Source organism: Neospora caninum, chromosome X (genome assembly GCF_000208865.1).
Source record: "Neospora caninum Liverpool complete genome, chromosome X".
NCBI classification, from domain to species: domain Eukaryota; phylum Apicomplexa; class Conoidasida; order Eucoccidiorida; family Sarcocystidae; genus Neospora; species Neospora caninum.
Genome location: NC_018396.1, coordinates 1327171 through 1355138, shown reverse-complemented (window position 1 = coordinate 1355138; position 27968 = coordinate 1327171). Strand labels below are relative to the sequence as shown.

General features: G+C 52.0%; 4 protein-coding genes across 4 annotated transcripts; 2 read left to right on the top strand and 2 right to left on the bottom strand.

Moving 5' to 3' along the window:
- Window positions 1–869: 869 nt before the first annotated feature.
- On the top strand, window positions 870–7022 carry NCLIV_046400 (conserved hypothetical protein; the record flags this gene model as incomplete). Its single annotated transcript, XM_003884189.1, has 11 exons — window positions 870–1089; window positions 1663–1703; window positions 2129–2204; window positions 2585–2645; window positions 2943–3100; window positions 3466–3647; window positions 4139–4312; window positions 4444–4516; window positions 4775–4843; window positions 5165–5227; window positions 6985–7022. The coding sequence occupies 11 exons, from the start codon at window positions 870–872 to the stop codon at window positions 7020–7022; spliced, it is 1155 nt and encodes a 384-aa protein (XP_003884238.1).
- A 2983-nt stretch (window positions 7023–10005) lies between these two features.
- NCLIV_046390 (hypothetical protein) lies at window positions 10006–11566 on the bottom strand (the record flags this gene model as incomplete). The annotated part of the gene is made up of 3 exons (XM_003884188.1): window positions 10006–10133; window positions 10568–10685; window positions 11147–11566. The coding sequence occupies 3 exons, from the start codon at window positions 11564–11566 to the stop codon at window positions 10006–10008; spliced, it is 666 nt and encodes a 221-aa protein (XP_003884237.1).
- A 2252-nt stretch (window positions 11567–13818) lies between these two features.
- Window positions 13819–18240, bottom strand: NCLIV_046380 (putative syntaxin; the record flags this gene model as incomplete). The annotated part of the gene is made up of 8 exons (XM_003884187.1): window positions 13819–13950; window positions 14487–14548; window positions 15007–15145; window positions 15729–15792; window positions 16384–16490; window positions 16765–16935; window positions 17150–17220; window positions 18054–18240. The coding sequence occupies 8 exons, from the start codon at window positions 18238–18240 to the stop codon at window positions 13819–13821; spliced, it is 933 nt and encodes a 310-aa protein (XP_003884236.1).
- Window positions 18241–20264: 2024 nt separating this feature from the next.
- On the top strand, window positions 20265–26791 carry NCLIV_046370 (cDNA FLJ60938, highly similar to Centrosomal protein of 76 kDa, related; the record flags this gene model as incomplete). Its single annotated transcript, XM_003884186.1, has 8 exons — window positions 20265–20414; window positions 21027–21437; window positions 22365–22519; window positions 23304–23373; window positions 23974–24130; window positions 24866–25140; window positions 25636–25839; window positions 26588–26791. 8 exons carry the CDS (start codon window positions 20265–20267, stop codon window positions 26789–26791), a joined length of 1626 nt encoding a protein of 541 aa, XP_003884235.1.
- Window positions 26792–27968: the final 1177 nt, after the last annotated feature.

Genomic DNA, 27968 nt, shown 5'->3' with positions numbered 1-27968 from the left:
TGTCCACACCGAAACACATAAGCTTTCAATACTATGGGTGGAAATATCTACAGTTCTTCTTTTGTTTTCGTGCTTGCTGCACAGCGCTATTCTAACGGGAAAAATCTGCAGCGGCGCGCCGCTAGGACGGAGACAGGCCCCTCTGCGTTGTTTCGTGGGCCCCAAACCGCGCCAGTGGAATCGAGTAGTCTGATAAAGTAACAGGCTAAGTCGAAAAAAACGTTTCCACCGACTGATTACAGCAAAAAGCTTCTATGCGCGACAAAACGGCCGGCACGCCGAAGGCTGAAACTTCCAGGAGACGCGTTCCCCGGTTTCCCCGGGGCTTCTCAACCCAGGGCGAACCCAATCGTCGCGTGACCCCAAAGCTGGGACTGTCTGTCGGAAGCGCGAACTTTTCTTCAAAGGAAACGGTAGAAACGGATGCTTTCCTCTGAAAAAAAAGTTTACTTCAACCCAGCAAACACAGATGTGCCCAATCTTAGCCCCGAAACACAAGCGCATGCGACGCGGTCGGATGAGCGCGCCGGCGACGCTTGCCATCTGCGCATCACTTCTATTTACGCTTCTGTCGTCTCCCGGAATGTTTGCAAGTTGCCACTACATTTCATGCCGATCTTTTTAACGGCTTTTCCCTCCAGGCGTTGCCTTTTCCCCCTTTCTACCTGCCTTGTGTGAGTTCCGCGACTGACTGAGTTCCGAATCGGACAGTCAAGCGCAATCCGACTCGACCGTTACTCCTCCTCTGTTTTCCGCATCGCGCCTTGCGTTTTTTCCTTCCGTTTTTTCTTCGTCGCGTTCTGAAGGGGGTTTATCGGTTGACGGGTTCTCCGTTTTACGGGAACCGCGCCCGTTCAACGACAAACAAGATGGCGGAAACGATGCCAGTTTGCCGCGCCGCTCCGTCCTCAGAGGAGCGTACTCAAAGCCAGGTTTCGGAAGCCCCACTTGAAGACCCAGAGCGCACCAGGAGAGTTCAAGAGGCACGCAGAAGGAATGACAAATTCTGGAGAGACGTGTTCGCGGAAACCGGCGTCCGCCGGTATCGCAGTCACGTCGAAGATAGTGTTTGGAAACAGAGACTCACAAGTAGGCGGAGGGGCCGAGAACGGGGAGTTATGGACGCGGAGGGGCCGAGAACGGGGAGTTATGGACGCGGAGGGGCCGAGAACGGGGAGTTATGGACGCGGAGGGGCCGAGAACGGGGAGTTATGGACGCGGAGGGGCCGAGAACGGGGAGTTATGGACGCGGAGGTGCCGAGCAGTCACTTCGGTTGCAAGCCTAGCTTTATGTCTCCGTCAATGCATCGCGTCTTCTGGCGTTCTTGGCGAAGTCTCTGGTCTCCCCCTGGGACAAATATCGGAAAGTGGCTGCGGACTCGATCTCTCTGTAGATGTGCCTTTTTTGCCCGCGAAGCCCCTCAAAAAGGTGTGGTTATCATGCAGAGATTCAGATGTGTAGCATATGTGCGCGTTTTGGTGGAATGGAGTAGCTACTCGCCGCTGTGAGGTGAACACGTCGGCGCGAAAACCGCGAAAACAACACGGGAAAGAAAACCAAAGCTGTGATGCCTGTTTTCCTTTTGTAGATCTAAAGTCGCGAGGGTCGCAACAGTGTACATGCCACTACCGAGTTGAGTGTTGTTTTTCTGGGTTTTTCAGTTGCCGCTGTGGCGTTCGTGATTATCGCCGGCATCACACAGGTGAGGCATGGAGCAAAAAGACTGTTGATGTGTATGCCCGCCCCTTTTTTTGTATAAACGAAAATAGGCACCTCTCCATTTGTGTAGATGGACATTCGCGAACCTTCATCTCTTCCTACCATTCTTTCGAGCAACGTACGCCCGCGGACACAAGCACATCAGGGTCTGTATTTTGTGCTCCTTTACATTTTGGCAACTCCACATCGGTTTATGTGCATCCGCCTCCATGTGTCTGAACCTGTTAGCATGCCAAGTTACCTCTATCCTCAGCGAGGAGCTGGCAGTCCTGAGAGTGTGTTAAGAAACGCGACGAAAATGGACCGCGCAAGGGGCTCTCGGGTGCTGAGTGCGTTGATTTAAACCCCCGAGACGAACCCCCCCGTCGCCGTTGAAGAAAGGAATGTGTGCTTGTTCTTGCTCCACAGGCGATTTACCGCGCGTACCTCGATTTGAATTTCGGCTTCAGGAATATTGATGTCACAGATACAGAGCGACTCAAAGGTGCGGTCTGGGGGATAGACTGGAGGGGAAAATGGATAGCATGTGAGACCTCACCACAATCGTACCCAAAATTAAATGCGATTTCTGCTGAAGAACGGAGGCGTTTCCTGGCGGTAGCGCCCTCTCTGGCGTGTATCGTTGGTCTGATCTAGTCATGGGAAAGATACAGTTATGACGTCCTGATCTTGAGGCACGTTCAGTCGAATATTTTTGCAGATCCAGTCTTCGCTGACTGGTAGGCTTGTCGCATTTTCGTGCAGAGTCTCGGTGAACATGTGTGTGCCTAGCGGTTTCGTCTGTCGACTTTCAGTGGCGCAGCAGAAACATTCAGTCTCTGCAAAGACGATGTCGTCCGTTCACTGTCCCTCATTTCCGTGCAGAAGTGATGTTTGGCGGCAACCCGTGGATTGTTCTTTGCCGATGGCCGGAAAACAAGAAATGGTAGGTGCACAGACCTCGAAGTCAAGCGCATCTTCCCGCAGAAGCTTTGTTGCTGGGGAGAACGCACATTTTGCGACGGAGTGGTGCCCACGGTTTTCGTGGGCCAGTGCAAGGCTTTGCTGGGGTATTTTGACACGTTCACGCCGTTTCCATGGTCTGCCGTTGTGCCTTTTACCGCTCGGGGCCTTCCTAGCGTCCACGGCGTATCGGTGGCAAACTCTCACACGCGAGTCGTGTCAAGGGTTGTCCATCTCGCCAAGGGTCAAGGGATCTCTTTTGTGTGGTGGTTTCTATCAGTCGTGCACACGTCGATACAGACGGCGCGGGTTCAATCCGGAAGGTTCGCATGCATGTGTCGCCGCTGTTTTACGTCCCCAGGAAAGTCCCGGAGATTCTCGACAATCACCGTCAAGAGCTCATGAAATTTGGCAGCCTAGGAAGCGTCGACTGCTCAGGTAACGTATACCTACCCTGATTCAAGTGTGAGAGGCCCCGGTCTAGAGCGCCGTTGCTCGTGGTTTTCTGCCCTCGAGTCCACCTGTCCCTCCTACTGCTTCCTGTATATCTATCGTTCCTTCATGCTGGGCTGCGTGTGTGCCTCTGCGTGGACGTGTTCCACTGCGTCTGTCTGGTTTACTTTTCTTCCCGGCATTTCCATGCTCGTGAATCGAGTTACCCGGTGATCCGCTGTACCGATACCCTGCGTCGGCACGCGCTTTGTACGGCACCTAGCGAAAGTGCAGGAAGCTGCGTAGCGATATTTGGCCTTGGCGGCTTCTTTGAAGCGTTTGGTTTCCCGCGCTCTGCCTGCTCCTCTCAGCCAATCTGCCCAGCGGAACCAAGTTCGCCGAGCGCTTCCGCATCCCGTCGAGCACGGAGGCGATGGTCATCACCAACGGAAAAGCTCCACGAATTTTGAATGTCTGGGCCTTGAAGAACTGGGAAAATTTGTCATCGTTCTTGCAGAGGAACACGAAAATCGAAGTGCGCAGCGTTGAAGAGGTGAGGCTTGCAGCGCGGCGTGCATGCATACCACGCGGTTCGTGCGGTGTTTCGGTGATTGCTTCCGAAGAAAGACCTGGAATCTGGTAGTCTCCGGAAGCTGCCGTAATCCAGGAACACACACATGTGAAGCACAAGGGGATAGGTGGCTGCAAGGGGTGCACATGGCGGTAGGACGGAGATTCCGAAAGGTGGATGGGAGCAGCAGTGGGTCGAGAGCTGGACAAATGCCTAAGTTTTATTAACTACTTAGGTCGGTGTAGACGGAAGGGTGTGTACAGACAGGTGGGACAACACACAGACGGGAAATGTGAGCTGTGCCGTTCTGTGCCGGCGCACTGCCGCAGAGGAGGGCATGTCGTGCGTGTGTATATGTGTTGTTTTTGGTACCTTTCGCTATATTGGACAGCAAAGGGGCGGAAAGGAGTGCGCCGTGGGGAATGTATTCTGGCGATGCCAGGCGCTTTCGTTTGGTCTCGGTGCGTTTGCAGAACATTTCCTTCACAAAGAATTGCCTCTTCCCACCGGGGAGTCGGTGCATCATCTTTGCGCGAAAAGGCGGTTTCACCCCCGAGACGAAACACAAGGTCATTGCAGGCACCGTTGGCAAGAAGGGAAAGACCCGGAAGTTGAAGGTCGTCACTGTAGACACTGGGAAATATCAAGTGAGTCCTTCGCCAGGTCACGTCTGAAGATGCGCAGATGGTAGTGTCACACTGTCTTCAGTGTGTCCTCACAACCGCCCTCCAACACCTCAAGACTGTGGGTTACTTCTTGTCCCGTTTGGATCTTTCAGGTGAGCGGCGTCGACCTCGGAGCGAAATCGTTTTATGCAACGAAAGTTGCATGCATCGGAAACATTTCCCCACGTGAGTCGCTTTTCCTTTTTCTCCCGTGTTGAGGGCCGCTTTGAAGGGAGGAAACGTGTACTGCGGAACTCAGCGTCAAAAATTGAATATCGACAAGGTAACCCGCTGCTTGACGGCAATGCGTAAATAGATGAATCGCGGCGATACGAAGGGACACCGAACTGGGCACTTTTTTTTACCTGTAAACGGCCGCTTTGAAACTGTTTTGCCGCAAGAGTTCGAAAATACGTTTCTTTCAAACTGCTTGCGTGTGTTCAGCCCCTACGCCTGAGGCGAAGAAGAAGAAAGACGTGTCGAAGGATACCTTCATCTCCTCCATTTACCAAGGTAAGGAAGGCAATTGGGGTCGGAAGGAAACAGGCGAATTCTCTGTTTTCTGCATGTTTTTCGGCAGGTACACTGAGGCTGTTCAACTCGTGGTTTCACACTTTCTAGTGTCTAGGAGATGGCACGGTAGCCTGTGAATCCGCGACTTGCAAGGAACCGCTTCTAAGCAAGCCTTCCGTTGCTGACCTGTCGTTCGAGGCTGCCTTGTAAACCAAATAAAAGGTTGTGTGCCACAAAAAACGAACGTCTCTCATGTCCAGTAGGGCCAACGAAGAACAGCATTCCCGCGGATGTGCGGAACCCCGTGTGAAATGCGTGTAGGCGAATTCACGAATTCACGCACGCTTTTGGAATTTGCGGAATCATGCATCTCCTCCAAGGAAGGTGAGTCTCTATTCTGTGCGTAAAAGCGCCGTATCTACTTTTTGAAGAATGCTGCCAGCGTGAGCCATGTGGCGAGGACAGCCGCAGGGACAAAGGCGGAGACAACGTGGCGTGGAAGACAGACGAACCCCGTCTTAGCCGTCTCCATGTGTGCTGGCTCCTCCTGAGCCTTTGTGTGATGTTCGTGGGTCACTGTCACCTCTTCGTTCACAAACAGAAAAATTGTGTTCGTGCGTGTATGCAGGCCATGAAGGTTTTCACCGCTTAGCACAGCCACCTGCACTGCGAAGAAGCTCCTCTGCAAATGCATCCCGTTCCGCACCAAAGAAAAGGAAGCAGAAGTCCAAATAAAGAAATAATGATTTGGGGGAAGTAGGTCTTTGCGCGTGAGGGAAACCGCGTGACTCGTGTTCTTTTCCGGTGCTCACCCCTGACGCTGATATCTTCACTCTGTACTGCCTTTCTTACCTTTCTCTGTTCTGGAAAACTGTAATGGGATACTCTTGTAAAAGACTTTTCTACTCGACAGGGGAGGGGTATCGATCTCCCTTTTTGCTCTAGGGACTCTTGCTATACGCCTTCTCAGGCACGTGCACCTCGACTTGCTTCACTACAGAGCCCCGTAAAGAAGTCATCGAAGAGACGTTTTTTGTTTGTACAACGGTTGACGGGCATCGTTGTTCAAGTGGAACTGTAGACCCGCAGTTCGCCATTTCTTTCCAAACCTATTGAAAAACAGCTTTTTGTCGGAATCATCCGGGATGTTGCAGGTATTTTCAGAGGACAAGAGACTGCCGCAAAAAGAGGATGGGGCCGAAAAAAAATACAGCAGCCGCCAACACACAACGAAACGCGTCGCTCCACGAAAACCACTACGAACCGCACCACAGTTCTGCGGCGACACGGAAACCAGTAGAGCTACCAGGTTTCCTGGTACATCGCACACCTGATGCACAGCCCACTTTGTCGAACAGTACTTTTTCCTCGGATGGCGACGTCAACTGCTTACTTGCAGAGTTCGCCAGACTGCATTCAGACGAACTACAACTGTTGCCTGCGCCGTCGACAGGATGCCCCGGGGCTTCCGTTTTTAAGATGTTCACTAGACGCTTTCGGAGAACACGACTCCAACGCAATACACATGAACAGTATAGCCGCGATCGTTTCGAGCGGGCTCTCCCTGCTTCCGTTGGACGTTAAGCTCAAATCCATTATTTCCTCCGAGTTTTCTGTGAGGAGAACCACGACCTCGCCCCTGGCACCCATAGCTACATTTTCCGGTGGTGATAGCTTTGGCCCAGCTTCAGTGGGAGAGCAGAAAGCCCTGCCCGTCAGGTCGTTGCGCCCGGGAGACTCCTGGTCACTCCGATATCCCATCTCAGTATATCCCGACACACTCGATGAACCTCCCGTAAGGCCTTCTCCGCCTCCTTTGGTTGAAAAGAGCAGCGCCTTTCTGCCGCGCACCTGGGCACGTTGCAACGTGGCTGCTGGTATGGCTGCTCGACCTTGGCTGGAGGCGCCGGCAGGCGCTGTTCAAAAGATCTGTGTTGCAGAAGTTGCTAGGAGCGCCACGACGGATGCTGTAGCCTGTGCAACGAGGGAATGGCCGCCAGACTTGACTGTGACATCTACGAAGCAGAGAGTCTTATTTTGCTTGTGTCGACATCCAACACTGAAGGGCGGGGCCTCCTGCATGTTCAGCCACTTTCCAACAGGGGTTGTCCACTGGTGTGTGTTGTCGCTGTTGTTTTCAGGCAACACCCACTTCCAGTACTTTGTCAAGGGAAAATAGGCAGTGTACGGAGCAGCCTGTGTGTCTGTGCAATTGCACCCCGTGCCGGGGCACATCACTTCGTGGAACTTCGTCGGAACCGGCTCCCACTCGTTTGTCGCGCATGTAAGACTGAAGGTTTCATTGGCACCAAGCGTGACCTGGTGTTGCAACGCGTCTCCAGAGCACGTGATGTCAGCCACTCGTTCCGCTCGGTACTGGTTCGCTGCGCGCACAAAACCCGCGCAGAACCCGGTGAAGAGCAGTATCGAGAAGAGGGCTCCCCTCTGGACGGAGCGTGTTAGGGGGCCTGCAGCCGCCATGCCTTTTTCGGGAAATTGGAAACACATCTAAAAAGAAATAACGAAGCTGATGGGGAAGGACAAAAACGTGTCGTTCAAATACCGACAAACACACACACGCTGGAGCAGAGGGCGGGAACACAGCAGGTTTTGTGTGCGGCTGGGACAGACAGAAAAAGGAGGGCGCACAAAAATTGGAGGCAGAAAACAGTTTCCGACCCTATCTTCCCCGGGGTTCCGACACGAACACGGAGAAAGAAAAACACGTATTTCTCTTCTTCCTCTAAAGTTGTCCGAACACCGGGGCTGGCGTGTGGCTAACTGTTCGAGAAGCATCGACAAGCGACAGCGGTGCGTTTCGTCCACTCGCTCGGCGAGCGACAAGACCATCTATCTGGCAAACTGAGAACTGCATGTGCGCGCGTGAGTGGGTTTTCCCGCATTCTCGTCAAAAGCAGTTTTTCCTCTGGGAACCCGATGTATTGTGAGTCGGGGAGTGCCACCCTTTTTTTGTGGGTGCGTTTGCAATCGGCTGGGAGCTACTACCCTCCCCCGTCCACAGGAGACCCAGCCGCCGGTTTTCCCGTGTGAGGTCACCTGCTCCTGCTTCAAGCTCCAGACCAGCAGTTATTTCATATTCAGATGGGTCCCCTGGCCTCAGCGGACCGAGGAAGTTGTCATGGATATCTCCTATACACTCCCGTGCGTTCCGGAGTGGTGATCACCTGCCGAAATCTCGCGCGATAGTTTTCTAGGTATCCGGTGGACACACCTCACCAGCAAAGCAGAGCAGTTTTGGGGCTGGGGAGGGGGCTTCGTTCACAGCGAGCAAAACCGATGAAGCGAGCAGAGAAAGCATTCGACTGTTGAAATGGCCAGAGTCCCGTGCCCTTGTGGCACGAGCACAATGCACATGACAGGCAACGGAACAAGAGCCTGTTCGGCGCTATTAACCTAGCAAATTCTCATTCCGTTTTATGTCCCTGCGAATTGTAGGACCTGAAGTTCACAACTTCATAGGTCTCCTCTACATTCCGTCCTCTCTGCCTTAGCGGTCCCGGCTATCGCTTTTGTGTGTCAACACGGTCCTAGGCCTTTGCCGTCTGATGAGCTGGTGTAACACGTGTATGTGTGAATTGCTCCGCGTAAGTAATTTGCTACAAAACAGTGGCACCCTTCACCTCCCATATTCACACTGACGGGTCTCACCCCCCTTGCCTCCAACATACTTGCCCCACGAGTATCTTTCTGAGACATCCATCAACGGAACTCTTCGAGCTAAGCACTCTCTCACTGACTACGGTTACACTTTTGAGTCCACAAAAACCGTGACGCAAAGCATCACTGCGTTTCATGTCGGCGCCTCACGGTCTGTCATCTCTCCGACAACGGTCAAGCAGAGAAAGATCTGTGACCGATTTGGCAGGAGAGCCAACAAGAAGAGCATGAGTGAGCCCATTTCTATCCGAAGAACTAACTACGAGGAAGAAGGGGGAGACTGTCCATGAAAGGACAACCAGAGTAACTCCGAATGTCCCTCATGATGAAACAGCCTGTATGCCTCGACCTCGACTCTCGCTTCGGAAAAAAGCCGTATATGGGGACGGTGAAGAAGCCTCTCTACAATTGGCGACCCACTACCAGCCCGACCTGCCTGGCGCCATCTTGATTTTAAGAGTCTTCCGTCAATACCTAGTTCAAAAGCTGTTTCTACACGGATCCTGATGTTGATCAATGTGCCTACGCGCGGAGCAAAAGACCATGCCCAAACCAAACCATCGACGATGCAGGATGCTGCCTCTTCGGTGTTCCACAGCCGACCACTCGCCGTTCCTGCCCACAGACTGCCACCGCGAATCGTGAAAAACCAGTCGCAGACGTGGACATGTGAGGGGCCGAAACGCTTCTCGCCGGTTTCGGGCAGCGGTCCACACCAGGTGTACATACACCGCGACGTCCCTCTGACGCGCCACGTAACGGAAGGACGCAGGGCGCAGTCGCGCTCGATTTTCCGCGCTGAAACTTAAAGAATCATCTTTTACTCTTAACAAAATTGCCCTTCTCGCATCACGCAGAATACATGTTCAGGTCCGGATAGTTCATACAACCGGGTCCGACATATCCCTTTCTCATTTCTCACTTTGGCCACAACACGTGATAAGCGACTGGAGATAACGGACATGAGACCGTCTTCTTCAACTCGCATGTGTGCAATCCACCACCGGTACCAGTGTGCCTGCTCTTCCATGTAATGGCGAACCTGGTCATCATAAACACCCCCGCTGCTCGTCCAGAGAAGACGCATCTCTCCGGCTCACTGGGTCGCCGTTTCACAAAGATGCTCATATTTGTATTTACAGATGTGTATACATGTATACACATGCGCATGTACATAGACACGTACATATTCGTCTCGGGTTCCAAGCTCGTCTATGGGGGGCACCGCGGTAGACGAGCACAGAGCACTCGATGCCGTTCCTGAAAACATCTTCTCAGGAGTGAGGCCGGAGGCCCCATACGAACTCCTGAACCCGCACAGAGAGTAGACTCGTGATTTCACAATCTCTCAAATACGTGCCGATGACAGACTGGGCTACACAGTTGTCTCCCATTGGGGTCTCACCGACACAAGCAGGAGAGTGAACCCTCAAAAGTGCTTTAAAAGGCCGTCACAACGTTCAACGTAATCCGCAGACCGACATCTATTCCTCCTCGTCGTCAACAGGCGATTCGACTTCGTAGATCCAGTACCACTGTCTTCCGATAACTTTGACTGTCATGGCGGCGTTAACGGCTTCGTCAAGCATGTACAACAGCGTGAACACGGGAACTGCAGGCATAGCACACGGCAGTCCGTAACGGGAATCTCAGAGCAGCCAAGTTTAATACTGCCTCCTTCCACAGTCATCTTCCCATAAACCACTCTCTTTTCAGGGATCGTCTCTGGCTGCAGGCAGTGGCCGAATCTACAGCACATAACTCTGGACCTCTGTCGTTCCAAACGTTAGCAAATGCTCTTCAACTGGCACCGCAGAACCGAAAAAAAAAACATCTCTGGGATCGCTGCCCATCCGCGTGCAAGCGAGATTTCCTATCTGTAGGCACCCCGTCCTGCCGGGTCGCATCCTCCTCCTGTCTCGAACGTGGCAACGTCCACTTTGAAGCATGCGCCTTGAGGCGCGCCGACTCCCTCGACCGCGTTTTCCATTTGCAAGTAATCTACCGTGTTGCCTGTCTGTCCAAGAAAGAAGTTTCATTTCTTACTGGCAAGGGACCAAATGATAAACGTGGGCGTCCAGAAGAAGACGAACTCAGCCTTCATGAGCAAGTCGTGGTTTCCCCAGACGTTCATGCGCATTCGGGGCCAGAAAGGCATGTTCTTCTGTAAAAAGTATGCACACACAACCAAAAAATACCCTGCAAGTTCGCACCCTCAACTTGCTGGTACTCGACCTCCCGCCTGGACGCGTACAGCGCCTTATATAACCATAATGGAAAAGGTTTGAGCGGTAGCCGCTGTGCGAGCCTTTGGAGCCTTCTCGGTGGAGGTGAACCTCTACAACGTGTGCTGGCTACGTAAGGATCACAAAAATATCAAAACTGAAGAAAATCTGACAAAATTGTAATCTCGCCGGGACTCGCACGCACTTGGGCATATAAATGTGGTGTATCGCCACAGTTTCCCCGCCTAAAGACTGCTCTAAACAAATCTTTTTTGTGCTCAGAATTGTCTTCAAACATTTCTCCGGACGGTGCCTCGCTTTTGAGAAGCAACCTTTATCTTCTAGCAGCAGGCACATCACGGCTTGGACATATTTACCCCCGAATCCCACAAAGACGTACCTGATGAACGAGGAAAAGTTCGACAAGATCTCTGGTCTCCACTCCCTTGACCATCTTGCGCCCATTGACGGAGACGATCTGCTGCGCTGGCGTCTCTGCCTCGGCGTGCTCCCAGTGGAAAGTCTCTGCCGTCGTCAGATTGCGCATCGTGCCGTCGGGATTCAGATGATGACGAGAGGCTGAATGGTGGGAGGGCATGTGGTAGAAATTGTTTGTGTCGTGATGAGAGTCATGGCCCTCGCCGTGTTGTGCCGCAGCGTCCGTTTTCGGCGGTTTGGTAACAGACGAAGTGGAGGAAAAGTGACGGGACAGCATCAAAGAGTAGTCCACGCGAGGTCTAGAGAGAGAAAGAAATCGCCCCGGGATATGGTTAAGAAGTTGACCATACGGTCGGAAAAGAGATGTATACAGCGGCACCATCTCGACGAAGCGTGGGCAGAAAAAGGGACTATTTTCGCTGGGAGACCAGTCGGATGCCAGCACCAGGTACGCAGCTGAGGTGAGGTGTCCCAAGGGGAAGGCCAAAAAGACGCACAGAAACAGGAAGCTGTTGACAGGAAACAAACGGTGGTCTCAAGAGGAGATTTGCCGCTGCAGAAAGCAACGAGCTTTTCCCTGTCTACAACCAAATGCGCTGGATGGAATCAACTCTGCAATCCGCCCTCACAATCTTTTGAGGAGAGCGCGAGAAGGTCTCGCTCGTACAATGCTTCCTCCTGTGTAGACTGCTCCACATACGCTCCAGCATTTGGGAATTGCAATTTGTCCACGAAACATTTTCTAACATCCAGATTTCCAGCGTCTGTGTGCGGCTGTCTCCATCTGTGAACTTTCCCTGCAGCCGACGATGTACCACCCCAGGGGCCGAGAAACAACAAACGAAAAAACTCGTTCCCATATGCCCACCAGCGAACCGTCGCCGTAAATTCGGATTCTTCAGTGTGCATGCAGCCGGAGGCCCAGTGGCCAACGCGTTTCGGCCTGTGTACAGGCACGTTCGGCAAACGCGCATCTCCAAGGCAAAAGGCACAGACGCCCAACCTACTGACAAAAGGGCCTCGGACCGCTGTTTTCATTCTTCCCGACGCGTATAAACATCACATGCGTCATATGCGGTCACTCCGCGCAAAGGTCTAACAGTGCTCTCTCATGGACACTCCCCAATCGACGCGTGTGCGAATGCGCCACATTTTCCCCTCGACGCAACGTTTCTTACTCTTTTAGCGTGTGTAGCCGTGCTTTTTGGAGTTTCGTCTCTTCGGCCCGAACTGTGACCAAATTGAGGGCGTCCCTCCCTCTTCGCAGGCAAGGAAAACAGCGGCCGACTCATATCGCCCTGTGACTGTTGCAACAGCCGGCGTCGATCCAAGTCACCAGAGAGAAGGCCCAAGCACGAGCGTTTACAGAGAGTGCCGCAAGCAATTTCGCCAGTTTCTCGAAACGATACTCTCCAACAGTGACGTCTACACTCCGGCACGACACCCGCTAATGGGACGCCGCAGGTTCTGTCCGTTGCCCCCAAAGGGGTACCATTCGCCAACATGCGTCTCGCTGATCGTAGCTGCTGCACATTTGACAAACATCTGCCTCCTACCACCCGTTCAGCAGAAAACTGACTGATCGCCCACACCAGAGAGGTCCGGTTACGCAGTGGCTCTCAGCTCGTGTGACACGTGTGCCTGCGTCAATTTTTGTTACCAAAATATATCGGCTGTATGGCATCGAAAAGGGTAGCGCGTTCACCGGGACACACAGTTGTTGCACGTCTCATAGTTTCCATCTTCTGTCACATGTCTTCTTACACACCAATCGAAGATCGGAACTGTGTTCTTCATTGAGGCGACCTATCCTGATCCGACCACGGCACATTGGTAAACCTGAACTCTGCGCTGTATCTGCTCATTGGGGGACACCTACTCGATTTCCGCTAGGCAGCTGCTGCCCGCTTTTCCTATGCTAGAGCTGTATTTCTAGCTCACTACCAAGGAGCGAATTCCTAGAGGCTGCGTGGCGGTACGCAATTCTCTCGCAGCGCAAACCCGAAAGGGAAGGTGAAAATGCGACTTGTGTCGTTCGACATTCGCACACTTTTTTTCCATGCGCAAGCGAAAATCGGGGCATCCTTGAGAGCACTGTCTTTCTTCTGGCGCGTCAACAGGCCGGGGGCATGCCGAACTGTTTTATACACAAGAAGCTAGATGGCTTCAGCTTCGTATTCTAACTGACGGCCGATCGATGCATAAGAACGGGAGAGGACGCGAAGTGTCCCCTCGATCTTCGCAGCACAGCACCCCTTCCACCGTATCCCCGGATCGAAAAGGATTCTAAAAAGTACTGGATGAAGCAAAGAGAAACGGAGAGTAGAAAAAAGATCTTAGACAGGGGCGTGATGAAGAAAAAGCAGCACGACACATGAGGCCTCTGCCTACGCAGTTTCCTCCTTCACCGGGGCCTGGGGCCTGCGAAGGAGGAAACCTTCCAGGAAGATGGCCAGCTCTCAAGTATGCAGGTTGTCCACAAGAGAAAGAGGGGGGAAATGAACTTTTTGAAAACCGACAGTAGCGAAAATACGAACTCAAAAATGTGACTGCTTCATCCACCCATATCCAGGAAGAAGTGAAGAAGATATCAGAACGTAACAAGTATCTCGCTTTATCCAGTCACAGACAGACCTAGTGACAGAGGGAGAAGCCCTTTTTACACACACATATCTCACCCATATAACCGCCTACATCGAGACATGTGCACCTCTCTATAAACGCAGAGAGATTTGTGGAAAAAGCCTCGATATCTAGAACGCCTTTCTGAAGACGACATCGCGCAGACGAAAAGCAAGAGAGTAGAGCAGAAGGGAAACCTGAGAATCTGGAGAAAGCTGTCGCACGCAGACGAAGTCCCCAGGAGCGGCCGCGCGCGTTTCTGCTGCGAGAGTCGAGGACTCCGGCTCGACTCTTCAGCTCAAGAAGAAGACAAAAAAAACGATGAACGCAAAGAGAATTGCGAAGATCTGCGAGAGGAAACCAGAGGAACAGAGCAAGCATCGAACCCTTTACTGACAAGAGAAATTGAATATTCCCTGCTGCCTATAGACACATATATATATATATATATATATATATACTGTGAGGAATGCAGGAAAACATGGGAAATACAACGCAAGCTGTTCGTTTTCTGAAAGGTGATGGGTGTGTGCGAATGGACAACAAAGCGTATGCCGAGAGGCAACCAACCACGTACACGATCTCCAGACGATGCTGTTTCATTGCGCTTCCTTTCTTTCCCACTGGCTTCACCAGCGGTCTTTCGAGTTCTCGTTCCACGCAGCATGCATAGTGCTTACTTTGAGGATGAGAGCGCGATTCGATGAAATACGGTTGAAATAGTTCAGCAGCTCGGTTTGACCTGAACACATTCACCAGTTCCAAACGATCGAGAGACTAGGAGGGAAAGCAGTGTTGTAGTCTACACATCAGCCCGACGATAGGCACATCGACTAGGCACCTTGCCCCCGACACACGTCCATACACCCGACTCCTCGACATTTGCATGTACTGAATGCGGGTGTACCGACAGGCGTATTGCGTCCTAGCGAGGACGAAGGGCGCATTCAGTGATGTCCGACGCGCCACCCAGAGCTTCCTTTTTCCACTTTTGTAAATGAAGAAACGATCGATTCAAGACAGACACGGGAGAGCACGAGCCTAATAATAACCACACGCACAGGCGTCCTGTGCTACCACCGCAGTGAACACACATGCACCGACAGCCCCGAAGACCACATAAAGACGTGTATGTATGTAGATATAACGCTGCTGGACTAGCGGAAAGTCACCGAGCAGCGAGGCGTCTGTTTCACATACCTTGGCGGATGTTGTGCACGGAAGTGTCAATGTCCTGATCAATGCGCTGAATCATTTCGTCCTGATGCGAGATCATCGTGGCGACGCGCTGGAAGATTGTCGCGAGCTCTCCAATAACCCTCTGAACATTTTCAACTGCCTGTTTGAGAAAGGAGAAACACGTAAAAAGGGTAGGACAGTCTGCCTTTTTTTGTTCGGCTCAGTGCTGCGGGAAAACTGTTTTCTATTTCGATTTCTATCCACCAGTGCGGCGACCGTGAAAGGCCACACCACGACGTCGTTGTGGTTCACCTGGCCCTACTGGGAACCCTTGCACGAGCTGGAGTATGTAGCCAGGGACATGTCGAGTTGGGTGTATTCCCAGCTGCCGCTGAGTCCTGTGCGCACTCTCTTTCCCACCGAGCCTGTCGACCAGCGCGCCACAAATCTGTACCTATATCTTTGTGTGTGTGTGCTTCTGGGGGCCTTGCTCCCTTGCTCCCGTCAACGTCGAGAAGGAACACAAAAACAAGAGTCACGCTGGACACAGGCGGTTTTGGACGTACCTCTTGATGCGTTAAACTGCTGGCAGAATATTAAAGTGGAGTGTATTACTAACCACGTCATCTGTGTTCTTTCCACGGCAAATGTGCAACGATGGTCGAGGGACTCGGTTTCATGGGAATTCACAGGCTGCGAGAGAACAACGAAGAGAGGGACTTCCAAGAAATCGAAAGTCTCACCTCTGCGCGCGATTGCGCGTAGGAGCTTGCTTCCCGCTGGGCCGTGAGCTGCATCTGTTCACCTCTGCATGCACGGAGGACATACGCGAGAGGAAACAGAGACAAACACGAGGTTGAAAGAGATGAGACACGGATGCAGCAGCCACAAAACGAAGCAAACAAAATAGACACTTCCCCTCCACGAGCGCCGTACTCTTTCTCTCCTCGTTCCCTAACACTTTCCACCCCATGCCATAGATGTACATATATATGTGTATATATACGTGCCTGTATATATATATATATATACGTATGTGTATAGATATGTATACATATTCTTTGCGCAAAGCGGTTCTGTCTTTCCTGTGGAGTAGGAGGCATCCGTTGGTGCCTCGCGTTTTGGCAGGAAGAAATAGTTCTCAGTTTGTCAGGGTTCACTTGAGTCGCACTTTCTCTTGGTGTGTTGATGCGTGTAACAGAGTGGCAGAACCATGGGGAGCCCGGTCTTCGTGCCGAGAGAGAGGTGAAGGCTCGTTGCGCGCACGCGCGTGTATTGGATTCCAGTTCACTTTTCCCCGTCTCAAGTTGCGTGGCTTGTCCCCAGAGAAGAGTAGTCGTCAGACATGCATCGACAGATGCCTTGCCACAACGCGAGAGAGACAGAACTGAGGCTTACCCTTCGAGGTCGTAGTCGCCCGTCGCCTTGCCATACGTTGAACTGGAAGGATTCAGCGTCCCTGTGAAGGAGTACAGATTTCTTCGCTCGTCCTGTTTCTTCATGTTCTGCAAGGCGGCACAGAAAGACCAGGGGGACTCACAGACGCAATTTCTTTTCCCGACGCGTGAAGCCGAACGCCGGGCACTCCAGTCTGCGCTTCAGAGGTGCCGCCGCAGGGAAAAAGCAACCCCAGCGTGTGCCCCATTCTTCTCCCTGAGTCGGACTGCAGAGCTGCGTGTGTGAAAGGCCATCGCGAAAGGCACAAGCTGTCCCGTCACGCCAGCGAGCGACCCCCCGAGGGGAATCGTGTTCTCCTCTCCGTTCCTTCGTAGATCGTACCTCTGTCCGAAGCAGCAAAACGTCCTTGAACTCCTTCGTCACATCCAACAGACGCCCTTTGAGCATATCGACCATAGTGTTGTAATGTTGACGCGACTGACCGCTGTCGTTTCCGGAATTTCTGGCCATCTGCTCCAGATACTCGATCTTGCAGTTCAGCTCTGTAATCGCCTGGACGCATATTCCAGACCGCAGGAAGTCACGAGCCCCTTCAGGACAAAAATGCCGCTGAAACAGAGAAGCCGCTTCGGGACCTTCCGTCTCGCTCAGCGTGTACACACAAGATGCCGTCTCCTACCCGTCTGCGAAAAAGACATCCTCTGGAGGCGCGCTTCCCGTGTGTCGGAAAGCGCCGCCAACGACGGGTGGCCCAGGCTGTCCTTACCTTCTTGATTTCATACGTGAGCTCTTGCGTTTGTGCAGTCTTGTCGTTGTAGATGCTCCGCTGCCGAGCAACTGTACACACAGGCGCCTCCACACAGGTGCTTTCATCGCATTTCAAACAGTGGATTGCGCGTGACGAAATTGCGTTCAGCGTCAGAGCTTGGCGCACACGCGACGCGTACTCTAGCCTGCACGAAAGTGCTTGGAGAAGACAGGTGAACGCAGCTGAAACACCAACTGTCCGCGACGAATCCCGATGTACCATACACCCCAACTCAAAATGCAGCAAGAGTCCTCCAGTCCTCGCGACACTACGGACGCTTCCAATCCCCCTGGTCTGAGTCGAAAGGCTGCCAGTGACAAGTGAGGCGGTGCGTCTAGAGGCTAGTTGAGAGCCTTTGCTAGTTCCCCGGTTGTGAGTGAAATTTTGATCGCTTTCTTTCAACGCGTTCGTTACATGCCCCCTTCCTCCGCGTCGATACAGAGACAGTCGGGCGCCGTAGGGGTCAGAGCGGCAGTCCACGACAGTGAACACGCGGGATCACCAAAAAGCCTCATCTCGACGAGGCCACGATAACACGCGAGTGTTCGTAAACTGACGAGAAAATCTTGGAAGAATAACTGGAGCGCCAAATTGCAAAGAACGCGAGTCACCGCAGGGAGAGAGACTCGAACGAGTCTCACAGGAAAATGCGTCACGCAGAGAAGAGAGTCGAGGAGAACTGGGAACGAGAACGCTGGCAGGAACCAGCCTGGCTGTCCTCAGCGGCTCTTTTGCGATGACGCAGAAAACCCGGGGGTGTGCGGGTCAGATTCGAAGAAAGATTTGCGAGAGGCGCACAAATGGGCGCCAGACCACATGTGTGCGTTGCAACAAAGCACGCGTTTCCTTCCACAGTACGTACACTTGGCGAGTTCTTTGAGCTTCAACGACGTCCGGTGCAGCTGAGTGCCGATGTCGGCGGCCGATGCATTGAAGGAACTGTCGGGTTGTCGGACTGTCCTACTGCGGAGTTCGCGTGCCTGCGAGATCGCCCCGGGGCTGGCGCGCTCCGCGAACGCCAAGAAATCTGCCGTCCTGTCACACGGCATTTTGTTTAAGGAGGCAACGCGGGCGGGGGCGTGGGTCTGCTACCCATGGAGGATAGAACGAGGAAGACGGGCGATCGGCAGAGAAGACATCTGAGAATCGAACTACCGGAAAAGGCTTCCTCCAAGAGACCAGAACTGGGAACAAATAGGGTTCAAGCGCCGACTTTCCTCTACTGGCCGTGATACCGACGTCGTTTCCCGGTCGTCCTGGAAGGACCGTTCCGGAATAACTGCTGTAGCGGAAACCAACCTCTGGATATCTCTATAAAGAGGGAAAGCTGTTGTTACGTGCGGGGGAAGGAGCGATCGAGAGTGTCTTCTTTTGATCAGCTCTTCGGCGCGGCAGGATTGTCATCCACGGCAGCGCCTTGGGGTTCTCCCGTGGAAACAATGAAGTGTGTAGAGACAACGAAAAGGCAAACTGAAGAGACCACAGAACACAAGAAGGGAAAGAAAGCCTAACCGCGGCAGGATAAGGTGGCAGGTAGCCGCCAGAGAGTCGTGACGTGGATCGTTTCTACGGGTGTGCGAGACGCAAAAGGCAAAACCGACTTGAAACCATGGTGCACAGATCATCCCTTGGACTCAACCTTTCCCTCCACGATCTGCACGGTAAGGCAAGGCACCAGACTAGCTGAAGAGAAGGAACTCTTCCTCTCGAAAGCCAAGCAGGGAGCAAAGCAAGCCCAGGGGATATAGACAGGGAACGAGGGCAGTGAGAAACGAGGCCAGCTGGTCTCACGAGGCCTGTTGAGCGGTGCATTCGACGAAGAGTGAGAGCTGACTGTGCCGGACACCCCGGAAACCAACAAAAGATTGGAAAACGAATTCGGAAACTGAACAGGCAAGCCGACACACGCGCGGTCTTGTGGACCGAACAACAGGTCACGTATAGCTGAGCGCATGCAGAGCTACGAAACCGAGGAGTTCCCGGGGAAGCGAAAAGGGTACGACGAGCGGCAAAGGTGAGAGGGAAAGATCCAAATAATAGCGTGGTGAAGAACGAAAAGGCCTCGATTAGCGGTTGTCTCGGGAAAATGTAGCCCTTTCCTGCCTCGCTCTGTCACACAAACTGACATCCGGAAAAGAAGGTTTACAGTACTCCAGAGAGAACAACGCGGATATTCACGAAAGCTCCCCCCCTGTGTACCTATACTACGCGTTTCCAGCAGCCTGTTCTGTCTTTCTTAACAAGCCTCTACACTATAAAGTCCAACGAGGAAGGTAGTGCCGTTACGGTCCGTTCTTGAAGAGCCTCCCGCCAGTATAGCCGTCCATAAAGACAGAATGTCTAGCCGGCACAGTTGCGCTTCGATGCGAAAATATGCGCCCGCATGTGGAGTCGCTCCCAAAGGAGACTGGCTGTTCTGATCATTTGAAGACGAGACCAAGAGGTCACCAAGAAAGTTTGGGTTGCTGTCGACAGTTCTGCAGTCAAAAAAAGAAGTTGGCAATGTTGGAGGCAAGAGCGAGACACCGCCTGCAGAATCTCATCCCGGCCTGCTGCCGAATTCCTCGCACGTTCTGCGCCCCCGTCGCCGGAAGGACGGAAGACGCCAAGGCAAAATTATGTGCCGACACTTGAGCGGAAATGCACTAAAGTGCATACGATATGGGCGAAATGGATGCGCCGAAAATACCAAAACTGGAGCTCCTGGAAAAACGTTGCCAGTCTCTGGAGAGTTGCCCCTTTCCCAGTACTGAACGCTCTCCTCCAGTTGACCCTGTCGGGGTTGTATCTGCGCCAAAGCGACTGAGCATAAAAGTGTTGCCTGTCTCGGCAGGCCATTGAAGTTAATAACAGGTAGTATTTAGCTCTATCTGTTGAAAGACTTTCGTATTTTATCGCCGGCCACCAACATCCTTGGATGTTCCCTGAGTCACGCGGCGCCGCCGCTTCGCCACATTTGCAGGCGGGCCAGGAGGCAGCAAGCGTTGGTGTTTCGGCAGAAAGATAGGCCGACTCCAGTCGTGTTTCAGTTTTCAACCTGTCGCGCATGCAGCCGCATCGCTGGGCTTTTCAGATGGATTCTAAAAGAGCAGTTATTTACGAGTTTCTTGCCAAGCGACCGGACATCTGCCAAAGTCTTCGCCTCCATCTGCAGGCGCAAAAAGGCCACAATGGGGGTCCAGGGCCGACGGTGGACGTCGCGAGAACGCTTGAAGTTCTGCAAGTATGTCCACAAACTTCGGAGATGTTCACTCCCGAAAATCTCTTATCTGGTTGACTTCCGGTTCCGCTACCGAGGGTGGAAGCTCCTGTGTTTCTGCCAGCAAGTGTCTGGTGCCACCGGCATTCGCCGTCTCTTCGAGCACCTTTTAGCGAAACAGATCGTACATAGCAACACTACGGTCACTCTCACGTTGCACAGTGTCGTTTCTGCGTACGTGACTGCCACGTTGGACCCTGAACTCACATAACGGCGAATTCGCGTCCGGGGGAAGTAGACCCCTGCAACAGCCGAGGTACTCCAGTACGCGCCGCTTGTGAGAGAACGAATTGGCTTATGGTGCTGACAAAGTCGGTTTAGATTAACTGCTCTTGGCCGCCAGATACCTCTTCGGAGTGCTACTGGGAAACAAACAATACAGCTTATTTCCTTGCTTGAAATAAGGGCTCCGGGACCCGTCTCCGTAGGTTTGATTGGGCATGCAGTGGCACACGGAAGCAAAAGGCGAAAGACTACAGCACCTATGTAGGCTTCACTTGTCCCTTTCTTGCGAGTGTATGTATGATGAAATAGCCTGCTTCTACCTTCGCACGTGTTGATGTCTTGATCTTTCAGGATACGGGAATGCTGACAGACGTCCAGCAGCAACTGGCAACGTACATGCAGTCGGCGGAACGTATGGTTGAGGCAGATGCTTCTGAGCATACCCGGAAGGAAGTGAAGCGGCGAGAGGGCTCAGCGCTCGATTGTCAGCTACAGGACATCTGTCGGAATGCTGCTACGCCCGCCTCTCCAGAAAGTGGCTACGGGCCGCTGGAGGCGACATCGTCATCCGTTCTTACTCAAGAAGTTCAGTCCAGTTGGCTACCTGAACAAGCAGGACCAAATGTTCCTCCCTATCTGCTGTGCCGGTTCTCGGATGGCCACGGCTTTTCCGAGTATGCAGATCCAGCCCGGCATACTGGCTCTTACTTTGTCATCCATGTGTCCTTTGGAAGTCAAAGATTTCGAAGTCGTCCTGTGGAGGTAATGCAGCCAATAAGAGAGCAGCTGGCCTCTTAACCGACAACACGATTCGTTCGGAGATTGGTGGAAACGTGTATCGCAGAAAGAAAGGCAACCAAGACTAACTGGCATCGGTGGGGCTTATGGAAGCGCTCCTCTATATTTTTCCTGCTTCGAATGAACACAGGCATGCTGCGAGCCGCAATTCCTTGAAACGTTCGTCGCGAGGCTTCCAACAGAAAAGGGCGTTTCATACCGTGACCTACTGAAACGCCATCTGCCACTGCATCTGGTGGTAACTAGGGAAGACATCGTTTTGCATTCGTCGCGGGCACAAGGTGAGGACACAGACAGAGGCAAATGAGCTAGCACATTCCTGTTGGCGCAGTGTTGTGGTAACCACGGACCGTATTTGCCTTTCTGAAAGGCTGATCTCTCTCGACAGGGAGACAGAGAGAGAATCTCCTGTCACCGCTGGTCTTGTTCCCTGACTCCTCTTGCGTACACGATTGAAACGCCGAATGCCCGTGGAAAATTTGGAGTGTCTTCGCTTGACATATATACCCTCGTACAGGAGGAAGAGCGTCCAACGCGGCCGCAGGCCCAGGTGGGAGTTTCTCTGGCAGTACGATGTACAAATCGAAGATCTTGTCCAGTCAAAAGGTCGAATGGCGACACGTCTTGCATTGCGGCAAGGTAAACGCGCGTATGCCGCCAGTCGCTTGCGACGCTTAGGAGATGAGCGGAAACAGGGAAACGTTTCAATGACGTGTGTCGGCATCTACACAGACCTCTTCGCTGATGTTGCTAGCGGCACCCCGGGACCCGTAGAAACCAGCTGAGGTGGGCCACGGCATTTACAGAACTGTAGTCGTTGAAAGGATGTCAGAAATGCTTGAAAAAAAGCAGTTCGCGACCTTTGCTTGTCGGGTGTCGTCATGCAATCAGGTTCATAAATTGGTGAAGCTGCAGGGCGTCGGTGCACGAGAGGGGCTCTCCATTGGTAAACTGGACATGGAACTTCAGCTACTTCCTCGTGATGAAGCCAAACAACTTGGCTTCGTAGAAGTGGACTCGCAGCTACGTCGTGGAGAACAAGAGAAGTAGGATAAAAGGAAGATCGACAAAGATCAAGACAGCACACGTTCTCCGCTGTCAAAAGAAGGGAACAGGACTCGCAGAGAAGTCTCTTCTGTTCGTAGGGTCAGGCGTAGAGCCAGCTGCTTGGCGAATCTTATTTGGCAAAATTTGATCGCCTCGATTCGTCAATGGGATTTTTCCGAACACGACCCCTACTTCACCACGCAACACCCCCGAACCCACCCCTGAGAGTGCTTATGACGGCGTGTAAGAATCTTTCTTAGAGTACATATTGGAGGCAACAGACTACAAACAAGATGTTGGAAAGTTGATGGCACCGTTAGGACGGCGGACCAGAGACCTCGGGCCTAGTTTTACCTTTCTCACTTCTTCCTGAAATGTCTTCAGCATGCATAGTTCAGCGCGTGTTGTAGTGATCCCCGCTTTGCTTTATGCTCATGTATCTTGAAATCTGCAGGCAAGATGCCTTACGACAGGCCATGTCCATCGCAGAAACTTGGTGGAATGGATACAAGCAGATGCACCCCCGTTTCGGCTACAGATTAACCAAGATCTTCGCGAAAACCGAATTCGGAGAACACCTGCCAGTAAACTCGTTTGTATGCCCTCTCTCACCCAGAGTCGAGTGTTGGTGAGTTCTCTTTATGAGTGTCGCTTCGTCTCTTCAGCAGATAACCATAGAGAACTCTCGCTCCTGGCCACTAATTTCAAAAGAGGATTCTTGCCAAGTTGACAGTTCTAACACGTGACCAAGCGATTTCTTCATTGGCATGCATGTGTATGCAGTTCCTCTTACGGTCTCGACAGTCCATTTCACTGCGCACGATTCGTGGCAGCCATTGAAACCGAACGGCGGGTAGGTCTAGGATCGCAGCCAAAACAGAGAAAATGGCTTGAACGTCGCGGTTCCGAGAGGAGATGGAGCCAGAAATAGGCTTCTATTCGGGAGTTGTCATGAATTTATAGCACCAACACGTACAATCATACACGATAGAGGAAACCATGAACGAATTCATATCCACACAGGTATCCAGAGCATATGAGTAGTATGGAGGGATAGATAGATGACTCCACATGTACATATGATAGGCATACGGATCGTTAGATGGTTATATCAATAAACAAACATACAGAGTGCCTGTCTCCTCTGTATGGAAAGGACGCCACAGGCACCGAGATCTGGGGAGGGGGGAAGGCGTGATCGCATACGGCGCGCCATTCTGGCAGTTGTTGATCGCAGATATTTCTGTTATTCCCTGTTCTGGCCGGAATTTCTAATGTAGCCACGTTTTCAGAACTTGCACGTTTGATCAAGAAGTACATCCGCGTCAGACGGCTTTTCTGTATCTAGACATTCTTCCATCCTGTTTAATAGCGATTAACAAGTTGGATAGAATACATCCCTTAAGGAAGCAACAGCTTCTATTGCACCTTCTGTGGACTGGTCGGCACTCAGGGCACCGCGAGTGTGTTGCTGAGCGGAGAATGCGGGAACGACGTGTGGTGTAGCTGGCCTGCTCTTCTTGCTCGAGGAGTAGGGACGGTTGAGGACCATGCCATGCTGCTTTGCTCGTTATTGCTAGGCTTCTCCATGGATGCATGGGTTGCGCTAGGTCAGCCTGACACCGTTGTTTCTTTTCTTGGAAGCTAGGGAAGAATCTGGAAAGTGCAAGCCCAGGATACCTCAAGCCGTACAGACGAAAGCCTTTGCCGCAGACGGGCCACGGATGGCTCACGCATGCGGCCACGACGGGATCCGCAAAGGCAGTTGGAAAACTCAAGAATGTTATATACTTCGTTCTTGCATATGTAGCCGCCGTACCAAATTCAGTTCCAAGTTCAGTTACTGAATGCCACTTCGCCGCATCACTGGAGGCCGTTCTCCATCCGCTGTACACGCAAAGCCTCTTCCAACCGCAACGCAACACGTCATAAGCTCTGGCGCATACAACGGTAATATCGTTGTAGAAACCTAACGTATGCGCCAGGGTAATGCTCGAAAAGGTAGACTCAGTGGCATCTGTCCATGAAGAAGAGATGACATTAAGAAAACATCTTGAGCAAGGTTTCTGTACAGTCATTTTGTATATATATCCCCTTGTAGATCAGCGTAGGGGTATTATTCTGTCTTCCGACTTCCAGGAAAATCCACATCAAAGTGGGCGCATGGAAACCACTGTAAAACCCACCTCTGGCTCGTGAGTGTCTCTCAGCAACTAGTTGCATGCTTTTAAGGTAATTATATCAATGCTTTGTCCAGTAAAGTATCCATGCTGTGACACCCCTGTTGAGTTTTGCTGAGGACCAATGGAACCACGTGCCGTGTCTGTCATCAGGCCTTTTGGCAGAGGATTTGCCGTACTGCTGGGTCGTCACAAGAGACCAGTGCGGGGATCCGAAGAACGCGACTTTCTGGGATGCATGTACGGGGCAGCGCCTGGCCTCGTTCGATCCTGCAATCGCCGTGCGTTTCGCATCGGTTCACTGTGTCTTTAACCATAAGGCGTTCTATGCGTGCTGCTCCGTCATTCATGCGGCCGACAAACTGCATTACCATTTTGAAGACGATACGTCGATGTGGTGGAAAATGCCAGAGGACGTCTTCAATTCGCCTCTCCTGAAGGTAGAGGCCACTTGCATGAAAACCGCTGAGCTGCTGGTTGAGTTAAAACAAACAAATTCTCAGAACTCGCAGAATGTAGCCTCTCTCTGGACAGATCGGGCTCGCCCGTGGTTCATGGTCAACAGCGGGAAATACCCAGGCCACGTGATGCAGATAAAAGTAACTGCTTCTGATGTGTTACGTTCACCTCTACAGCTCTACGCGGTCGAGGATGACACCTCTCTACCGGAGACAGCAGATTCTCGAGCTCTCTTCGCTCTACGGGGGTGGCCGGGGAGCCCCAGTCGAATGGCCCCTTTCTGCCGCTTGTGGGCATCAGAACGACAGGCACGTCATGGAATCCTTGTTCCGGCCCTAGGGGTCAAAGTTGTAGTTTGTGTCATTTGCATCTTTGGAAAGTGCGTGAGGGATATCACTCATTTTCTCCTTAGCAGGATGGTCCCCTTAAGGAAATTCGGGCCTCACGTTATCAGACTTGCCGGCGTGGTTTTTCAGGTCGAAGAAAATATCAGGCATATGGTCGACAATTACCGTCGGTTGAAACTCGACGGCTTGGATACGCAGTGGGATGACGCCATGTCCATCGCCCTGTCTATGGCGCTGGCAAACTATGAAACGGAGCGAACCATCGGAGTAACGTTCGGAGACAGGGCGTTCCGAGATATCGTTAAGGGCTTGTCTAAAGCATACATATTCAAGGTAAGTGTATGTCGCTAAACGTGGGAATGGACTGTCCTTCCGGTCGCTGCACGACAGCCAATTCGAAATTGATCCAGTTGAGGTTTACCACAGACGCCGGAAAAAAATCCAAGGACGCATGCGTCTCCCGTCTTGTCACATGGTTGCATATACAACCATGCATCCCACTGCCTCTATACATGCTTATTGGTGACCACAGAGCGTTTACTCAGAATAAAAATAAACACGCAATTGATTTATTTAACCACATACCAATACGTTCTTTGAGAGCTTCTCTATGTGCTGAAAAATCGTTCGTAGTCATATTTGCGTGGGTTAGTTACTTATGTTTAACTGTGAACGTTCATCAACCTATCCATAAAACTTAGTAAGAACAGTAGCGAGTTGAGAGTTTGGTGAACGAATACACACCCTCAATGAAAAGTTCCTGTTACTGAAGTTCAACCTATACTTGCATATATGGTTTCTTCCGTCTCTAGAAAGACACTGCATAGGTGATCCTTGCACAGAAACTTCATTCTTCCACATTTTCGAGACGTATACTACGGTGAACAAAGACATTCAAGATCTAGATCAGTAATCCAACCCGTAATATACACTTCGCAGAAAAAGATAGTTTTATACACTTAGGAATCGCACTTTAATGTGTAAAAGGTGTAAGAAAGTTGTGCCTGCCGCTCCCAAGAAGCAGGCGCTTCTCCCCAATGGCATGCTCGCAATCCTTTGCGTGCTGTGGATATCCATGCAGGCCTGCCCATTACACTTTCACACTGGAGACGTCTCCGTTTATTTCGGTGCTCTCTTGAGTAACACTGTCGGTCGCCACATCCTTGATCTGCCTCTGGGCCCTGTCAAATGTGTCTACGGAGTGAGATGCAAGATTTTCAAACTTCCAGAAGATCAAGTTTCTGTATGGGTTATATTGGCTGTTCGACACGATCCATGCTACTAGGACCGACAACGATAAAACTCCAGTTGAATGATTGCAATGGAATATTCATCAACTGCGTTTCGAATGCACAATCTGCGTTGCCGGCTAAGGCCAACAGATGGACGGGCTCCACTCCTACGTGCAAAACTCCAGCTTTCTTAGTGCGTTAACACCTCAGGAGTTATTCCAAGTGTAGTGACTCAAAGAGCGCTGAGACCGCAATGGGAGATGGAGGCACAAGAAACAACACATATTCCTCTTAAGCAGTCACACGCATGGCAAACATGGTCACTCTCAACTAACCAGAAAGTGATTTGGAGGCCTGCCGCTATAATGCCTCCGCTAACGCTAGCGAAGTGTAGTAGCATTCCCAACGGTCTGTACCGGACGAGATGAGTGCACTTGTGAGGTTCCACAGACATCCAAGAAAACCCGCCTTTCATGTTTCTGAACCTGGACATGACGTCCCGAGAATATCAATGTGGAGAGGTTCTTGCGGCATAGCCGTGGATGATCTACAAGGGGTGTATGCTCGTACTCTACTTTCTCTACCGAGACGTTTCATGCCGCCTGAGTTAAACCGGCGGCACGGCGATGTTGAGTCGAGTGTTTGAAGATGGTCACGGGAAATCGCACCGTCTGCGACAGGATCACATTCTTCTGTTTTAACAAAACCGGAAAAACCAATAACCGGTCGGGAAAAGACGCCCTTGTGCGAAACAGCGGAAACGCATTACCTGTTGCACACACGCCCTTCCTAAGAACAAGGATGCTGTTAACCTGTTGAATTCAAGATCACATATTTTCTGCGCTGTCACAGTGTGCCTGCCTCGCCACAATTTTTGAGTGTTTTTGTTCACGGAAACGCTGACCACACGATCTCGTTTTTCGCCACACCCCGTTCCCCTCACGCTCACGCCGTGCCCTACGCAGCCGGTTGGGAATCTTTTTTGATAGTAAGGCCCGTGCCTGGCTGAACGCCTGGGGACAGCGGAGTGGACAGGGAGAGGGCTGTCGGAGAACATTCACGCCCATCATTTAGGCGGCTTCGAAGGGGTCGGGGCAGATCCCTTCCGAGTCCCAGCAATCCATCGCCATCCTTACACGGAGATGAGATACACCGGCGTGATGCATCTGACGCGTCGTTTCCCCGACGATTCGTGCCAAACGCACTAGCGCTTTGATGCATCCCGCAAGG